The sequence below is a fragment of the Anolis carolinensis genome, chromosome 6 (genome assembly GCF_035594765.1).
Source record: "Anolis carolinensis isolate JA03-04 chromosome 6, rAnoCar3.1.pri, whole genome shotgun sequence".
NCBI lineage: Eukaryota > Metazoa > Chordata > Lepidosauria > Squamata > Dactyloidae > Anolis > Anolis carolinensis.
This window is the reverse complement of record NC_085846.1, coordinates 96,347,521-96,355,725: the sequence shown is the minus strand read 5'-3', so window position 1 is coordinate 96,355,725 and position 8,205 is coordinate 96,347,521. Positions and strand designations below refer to the sequence as shown.

The 8,205-nt window shown below is 38.8% G+C and overlaps 1 protein-coding gene across 3 annotated transcripts in view; it reads left to right on the top strand.

Moving 5' to 3' along the window:
• Positions 1 to 6,819: 6,819 nt before the first annotated feature.
• Positions 6,820 to 8,205, top strand: part of cubn (cubilin) — a 158,304-nt gene continuing 156,918 nt past the window's right edge. Inside the window, exons 1-2 of one of the 3 annotated variants that reach the window (XR_010007166.1) lie at positions 6,820 to 7,068; positions 7,201 to 7,330. Coding sequence is in view for 2 of the 3 variants with exons in the window: in XM_062984072.1 (XP_062840142.1) it covers positions 6,950 to 7,068; positions 7,201 to 7,330 (249 nt within the window). In the remaining variant the exon portion in view is untranslated. The remainder of the gene's footprint in view (positions 7,069 to 7,200; positions 7,331 to 8,205) is intronic. The other 2 variants (XM_062984072.1, XM_008112472.3) reach the window with 2 other exon arrangements.

Genomic DNA, 8,205 nt, shown 5'->3' with positions numbered 1-8,205 from the left:
TGTGTGTGCCTCAAATAATTTCTGATTTATAGCTTTGTAACAAATACCCTTTATGATGCCTCAATTAATGTGATTTTATTGGTATCTGTTTTTATTTCTGAAATTTACCACTCTTGGCTTATACTTGAGTCAATGTTTTCCCAGTTTTTTGTGGTAAAATTAAGTGCCTCGGCTTATATTCGGGTTGGCTTATACTCGAGTATATACGGTAACTTATTTCAACTTGGTTATGCAACTTTCTTCACTTCCTAATGTATATTTCTCCTCAGCATTCCAGCTGGGTACTTATATCTTACAGTCACTCTTTTCCATCGATAGTCTGCCTGAAAACTTAGTCACATAGGACACTTTGTCTCTCAGTTTCTCCTGACTGAAGACTTCGACTCAAAATAGTCTCTTTTTCCTTCAATACTACAACTGAAGCCATTATCTTAAACAAAGATCCTCTCCACTCTAGCTCCCTGGCTAAAGTCTGAATAATTTCAAAACTGTTCCCTCTTTTTCCTCCCAGCTAGCTCTGCCCCTTTTTCTTGCTAGCCACTCTAAAATGGATAAATTTTACTGTAAAAGCTGCATAACCATGGTGATGCATCAACCAATCAGATATAGCCAACTCCTACCTGCCCTTGCCATAATATCAACATTACCAAACTTATACAAAATCTCCATTATAATTAGCTTTTCCGTTACAGTCTGCATATACCTTTGTGGCTCTGTGACTATGTCTAGAAAAGCAAAAACTCTTGCAGTACAAACACCTAAGACTGACATGGTTACAGAATGATTTGGGGGGAAAGAAAGAAAAAACAAATTGAATGGATGCCCCTTAGACAGTCCTGTCACAGGTATTCCTGTCATATACATTCTCACCACTTTTTCCAGCCAGCCATGTCCCAAGGAGTCTTAACATCTAAGATAGAGAAAGATATAAATCTTTAATTAGCTTATGTTTATGTGCATCAGTTTTCCAAAGTAAAATATCTGCAAAGTAGATTATCTGTCAGTTTAATTTCTGTCTCGGCATATTTTCATTTTCTGCTTTCCATATTTCTTCAATGGCTTACACAATTGTTTAGATTTCTTTTTCACCCTGCAGCAGACTGAGCTCTCAATATCAATTTCAGCTTGGTTTCCTGTGTAAGTTTGTTTAAAATCAAAGCCCATTAGATGTCCAATATATCTTGCGATTCAGATACATGAAACCTCTTAAGTGCACTTGTGGTTTCTGCTTATAAGTTCTGAATCAATAACAATACCGGCTTTTGTCATTGGAAATGTAGACCATGTCCCTCTGGGCATTCTTAGACAGAGAGTGTTTTACTTACATGGTTGAGATATGAAAATGCACCAAAATTGTTAATAGGTCAAATAGTAGAGAAAAATATGCAGATCAGTGAAGGAGTGTACCAAATGGTGATTTTGGTTTCACTCGTATTCGCAGTGGATGTACCAAGTATCCTCTGGTATGAGTAACTGAGTTTGAACCACGCTATTCCTCTTGTACGCTTGCAAGCAAAATAATTACAATTCTATTTTGGGATGTCTAATTATATTTAATGAGAATTTATCTTCTTTTGGTGCACATTTGAGGATGAATTGTTAAACGGTAAATGGGCACATGTTTCTAAGAGTAAACACTGGAAAAAAATACTTTGTGGGACTCCCAGAATCACCTAATCAACCAAAGGCAACATGTAAGGCTCTATGTAAGAGCCAGGTTTGGCTTTAGTTTTTACTATTGTTGATTAACATCCACATAGTTTCCTGGCATGCCATGAAAAAAAGCTTACCAGGAGAGGTTTATCCATTATACAATGTTCTCGTTCTGATGTCATATTCCTATTTCCCAGGCCAACATTTGAGGATGGGGAACATTATGTTTATGCCCTAAGTAATTCTGTGATTCTATTCTAAGTAATGGAATCATGTTACTACTTTTTCCAGAACCATGAGGTATGGCCCAAGAGCAAATCAGTAGACGTGAATTATACTTGCCAAACTGAACTGCCTTTATTCTTAATTGTACAAGTGCTGTTTTGTAATGGCTGCATCCATAGGGATATTGCAATCCAAGGTTTCATAAAAAATTAGCTTGTTCGTGTGCCTTTTGAAACAAAGTTTTGACTTTTTACAGATGTCCAAAAGTGTCATGAGCAACAATTTATAAGACTGTATAAGAAGATGAAGATACCGTATATACTCGAGTATAAACCGACCCAAATATAAGCCGAGGCACCTAATTTTATCACAAAAACTGGGATAACTTATTGACTCGAGTATAAGCCGATGGTGGGAAATGCAGCAGTTATGGGTAAATTTCAAAATAAAAATAGATACCAATAAAATTTCATTTATCGAGGCATCAGTAGGTTAAATGTTATTGAATATTTACCGTATTTCAAAGAAAAGCAATGAACTAGCTCTATAAGTGCTAGTTTATGGTAGATGGGGCCCTGGTGGCACAGTGTGTTAAAGCGCTGATCTGCTGAACTTGCGGACCAAAAGGTCCCAGGTTCAAATCCCGGGAGCGGAATGAGCGCCCACTGTTAGCCCCAGCTCCTGCCAACCTAGCAGTTCGAAAACATGCAAATGTGAGTAGATCAATAGGTACCACTCCAGCGGGAAGGTAACGGCGCTCCATGCAGTCATGCCAGCCACATGACCTTAAAGGTGTCTATGGACAATGCCGGCTCTTCGGCTTAGAAATGGAGATGAGCACCAACCCCCAGAGTCGGACATGACTGGACTTAACGTCAGGGGAAAACCTTTACCTAAGAATATATTCATATCTATCCAAACATCTCTCTTTATATAGATATTTGCAGAGACTTGCAAACATATGAGGGTAAATTAACATATATATAAAATAATGTATATGTATGGCAACAGATACACAGGTACATGGATCTATATGTATAAAGGATTTGCAAAGACCTGCAAACATATGAGGTGAAATTCATATATAAAATTAATGTATATAGATAGATACACATATAAAGGTACATAGAGATTGCAAAAGCTTACAAAGGGTTAATGCCTATATATCTGTAGGAGAGTTTAACAAATATTTCAGGGGGAAATGCTTTCATAAGATTAATGAAAATATATATTTCTTCTTCCTGACTTGCAAGGGTGTCTCTCTTTTCAAAACATTCCCTTGATTAAGAGAGAGGGAGGCTTTGCAAAAGTAAACACACTGATAAGGGAGGAGAAGAGAGAAATAGATCACATATTGCAAGCAATAGCCTGCAGGCTCCACTGCCGGCCTTGACCTTGACCCGATTATAAGCCGGGGGAGGCTTTTGCAGCTCATAAATAAGGGCTGAAAAACTCGGCTTATCTTCGAATATATACAGTATACAGCTAGCTTTCTGAAAAAATATATTGAGTCTATTTCTTGTTTCCTTGAATACAAATCCTGAATACATGATCACAGTCTCTTATTGAACTCACTGTCACATGTATCTCAGTAGACACACAAAGAATTAGGTTCCAATGGAACGTTTTAAAGTCCCGGGTTTGTAATCAGCCAGATAGCAACCCTAGATTTATTTAAGTTTATATCCAAGCTGCCCCCAATAGAGCATGTGGAGCAAAAACTCCCCAATAAATTAGGTTACACTAAGGGTGAAATTCATGCAGGTCTTCAGATATTATTGTACTTCAAGTCCTAGCAGCCAATATCACCAATATGGTAGTGTTAGGAGTTGTAGTCCAATAAAATCTTGATTCCTACACCTCGGCTAGAACATGATGAAATCCTCCTACCTGAGGGAACATTTTATATCATGTCTTTGTGGTTCAAATCCAACATATAATTTATTATTTGGAAACAGAACTTATCCAGGTTACATCCTGGAAATACCTGTGCTCAGTGTGAACTCTGATTCGCCCTGTGACACCCATTCCTCCATCACTGGAACACCAGATACATGGGCGCATGAGCTGTCCAGTTACATAGCCAGTTCTGATGGGCTGGTGTTCAACATGATACTCCCAAAATATCTCTCCAAAAAGCAACTGTTGTGTTGACCAGAAACCAATTCTATCAGTTAATCTCCACCAGAAAACAGGAACGTTTGAAAAGTTGACATATATTGTCCATATAAGACTAAACAATTCCAAAATAATTTTCATAACAGTAGGGATAGTCACAACAATGCATTTTACTGGGAAAATTCACCCCATCTTACAAGACTTGAAGTAAGTTTTATGGAAGTTTGTCTCACATGTACTGGTGAGTCTTGAGATGTATGGCAATAGATAGTGATGTCAGATATTATTTTTTGAAAAACATGAAAACTCTGCTGGAGTTCTGAACATGTTTTTACTGGGACCCAACCCCCCGCTCAGCATTCTACAAAGAGAACTTAACTTTCAGATCACCTCATAAATACTTTGATTGTATGCAACACAAATATTGTTTAGACTTCTGGACATAAATAAAGGAAATTGCTTTTATTCCAGCTCATTTTTCTGTTGAGCCCGGCATTGTCTGCTCTGATTGACAGAAGCTCTTTAGAATCTGAAACTAAGGTATATCTTTCATTGCCTGCTATGTGACTCTTTTATTTAGAGAACCCAAAACCTTCTTTATAAAATGTACGTGCTCTACAACAGAGTTATCATATCTCCCTTAAACATTATTTATGATGGTATAATTTAATATGATAGACTAATTAATAAAGTCTAGTAGTTATTAACTGAAATAATAAATCATTGTACAGTGCCACTTCCCAATGGATTTAATCATCTTTGCTGCTAGATCAAAGTAAACTTTCACCTTGGGAGAATTCTGCAGGTGAAGCAATTTTGCTATAAGACATGACACCATGGTAATATGATGCTTCCTCCCCCCTCCTCCTCCTCATCATGGGATAGAGTCCCTTGTTAATCAATGATAACTTAGAAAATCTGTCATAGAGTTGGAAGAGACCACATGAGCCCTCCAATCCAATCCCCTGCCATGCAGCAATACACAATGCAAAAATTCAGTTGAGTCAATCTGTTCTAATTGGTACTAGCAATTGGATTTAGCCCTTGGACCACTATCCTGGCCACATTGGAGGGGGATTCTGGGAGTTGAAGACCACAAAAGTTAGTTTTCTAAGCTATATTCATTGCAGTTAGTTGCTTTTGAAGGTCCTTCCAGTGATGCCAACATATCATTCTATGGGGAAAGCAGCGGATCAAGGCAATGCAATGCTGACTGAGTCGGTTCTATTCATCAGTATGCGCACGTGTTTTATAATGTTTCATTGCTCAAAGGTCTAGGGTGGTGGGGGTCAGGGAAGAGTGGTTTGACAATGAAATGTTCAATGGCAATGCTATTTTAAACCATTTGAAAACAATTTCTTATATGTGTTGAAGCTAGATGTACAGAGACGCACAGTTTTCCACTCCAGAGCCTGCTTTCCTAATCTGTTCCTTTCCTTTTCTACCAACACATTGTCCTTCATCTAATTAAGCTCCAAGCAAGCCTCCCCCTTTCGTCCTTGGCTCCTTCTTCCTTCAACTCTAGAATTGTGCCAAATGTTTACAAACTTAACATTCTGGCACAAGCAGGGATGGGTGGGGGAAAACTTTATTCCACAATGTTTATTTTTGTATTTGTGTTTGCTTGATGCCACTTACAGCACCTTTAGTCTGCGGCCCTTGTTTTCTCCTCTTCCAGCATATGCCTTGCTAGCAATGTGATCTAATCTACATCTACCTTTTGCAATATATTCATTGTATCCATTCAGTTAAGTTGAATAAACAGCTCCTCTGAACTTCAGACTAAATTCCAGAATGGATTCTACACCCCATTGGCACCCAAGCAAGACACACGCTTGAAAGTCCAGTTATACAAAGAAGAGAGGAACCATTGTGAGGCTGGAAGACCAGGCTCATGTGGATAAATTTTAATTTGCATCTCATTAGTCTGAACAATACAATGGTATTGCATGCTGCCGGGTCAGTGATACAGGATATGATGGGTTTTTGGAAGAAACCAGTGGGAGGGAGCAGCAAGCAGCTTCCTCTTACTGGTTTAAATAGGGGACATTTATGTATAAGATACAGAATCATAGAGTTGAAAGAGACCTCATGGGCCATCCAGTCCAAACCCCCTGCCAAGAAGCAGGAAAATCTCATTCAAAGCACCCCTGACAGATGGCCATTCAGCCTCTGTTTAAAAGCCTTCAAAGAAGAAGCCTTCATCACATTCCGGAGCAGAGAGTTCCACTGCTGAACAGCTCTCATGGTTAGGAAGTTCTTCCTAATGTTCAGGTGGAATCTCCTGAACATTAGGACATTAGCTCTATCTTTTTCCCCTGGCTAGTTTTGCTTTGAAGAAAAAGAAAAATGGGGTTCTCCCACAACCCCTCAGACATCTTTGCAATGCATAACATATTGACATAATGAGTCTTCTCCATTGGATATGTTAGTTGGAGCCAATGGGAGTTGCAGTCCAAAAGTCCTAAAGGAACCAGTCTGAGGAAGTATTGAGGATACAAGACTCCATATTAAATTACAATTTTCAAGGAGAAGAGCAATCATGCATGTGTCAACGTCAGCCTCAATATGAATGAGGTTCATCCCATGATCTGAAAGGAGGTTGCTTCCCAATGCAAAGGAAAGTTGAGGTGCCCCCTCTCTTGCTTGGACCATAACCAAGTGTCTTTCACCAGGGAAATATATCTTGGAAAATATATGCTTTTCACATGTCCCAGGATTTGCTCCTTCAAACACCACCGATCAGACAAGCGGCTTTTCCCAGCTAATAAATAATCCATAGTCTCCCAACTCCTAGTGATCGGGCACAGGGAAGAAAGCTGATGAAGCAGATCTGTGAATATGCAAGGTCTTCTTCAAGAGCAAAGTACATGTGGCACTGAGTTAATCCTTGAAGATAACATAGATTTCACTTTAACTCACTTGCTCAGTTTAAGAAGGTTTGAAGCGAGCAATGGTGTATCTGGACTCTCTTCCTTGGACTCTGGTGACATTGCTGATTATTTCTGGATTCAATTATGGCTCTGATTCTACTGGACAAAATAGACTGAAAAGGGAGATCAATCAGGAACAGTAAGCATCGTTCTTAGTGCAACACTTGATCTTTTTTGAATGATGGGGCTAGAAAACTGAATATAGGGTTAAGTTGATTAAATCTCTGGAGAACTTGTCACCATGTGTCTTCTTCTTCCCTTGATGCACCAGGCCTCGCATGTCCTCAGAAAGGGGCAATTTAGTTTTCCATGCTGGCTCTGCCAAAAATATTGAATTCAGAACTGAATCACAGGGCAGAATAAAAATTAACGAAGAAGACCTTGCAGAGACTTTGAGCCAGGTAAGCCTTTGGATTTTTAATCTTTTGCTTTTATTCATTTTTTATTTAAAATCGATCCTTGAAGTGTGCTTTCAAGTGTATTTGGAAACTGTATCTAATGTGTTTAGCTTGGAAATGTTACATATTTGGATGACAAATTCAGGAATTCTGTATGCAGTGTTGCCAGTGGCCATGCTGGTTGGGGAATTTAGAGATCCCAAGAATTATACTTTCCAAGCTTTAGTTTGCAATACTATTAGTGCAAGTATCATGAGCAGAACTTCTTTACACAACTTCTCCAAACAACTCCCTATAGTAACTGAAAAAGGAATTATGCAACAGGAAAAGCATAGTTGTGTGCAGGAATATGTGACGATACAGAGAAGCTAAAGAAAGCAGTCCAACTCATAGGTGTTTCCATAGCTGTTTATATAGTTTTTATTTGCCTCTTTACATGATATCACAGATTTCACTTTCCCCATCAAACTAACTCCACCATGAAAAACTAATATATAACCAAAAGAACTTGGAATCAATGTCTTTAAAAATATTCTTAAAGAAATGAACTATTTTTCCCAAGCTCTCCAACAAGAGACAGGCATGAAGAAAGACCTTGCTCCATTCATATTTTACTGGGAAGGGATCAGTGATGTCCAAGGAAGACTCAGACATGGGCAATTTCTGAGTGCCAAATTTTACAATGATGGTGCAACTTCTCTAGTTCAGTAGTTCTCAATCTGGGGTCCCCAGATGTTTTTGGCCTTCGACTCCCAGAAATCCTAACAGCTGGTAAACTGGCTGGGATTTCTGGGAGTTGTAGGCCAAAAACATCTGGGGATCCCAGGTTGAGAACCACTGCTCTAGTTTGAGTGGGCTCAGCTACAGGCATGAAGGAA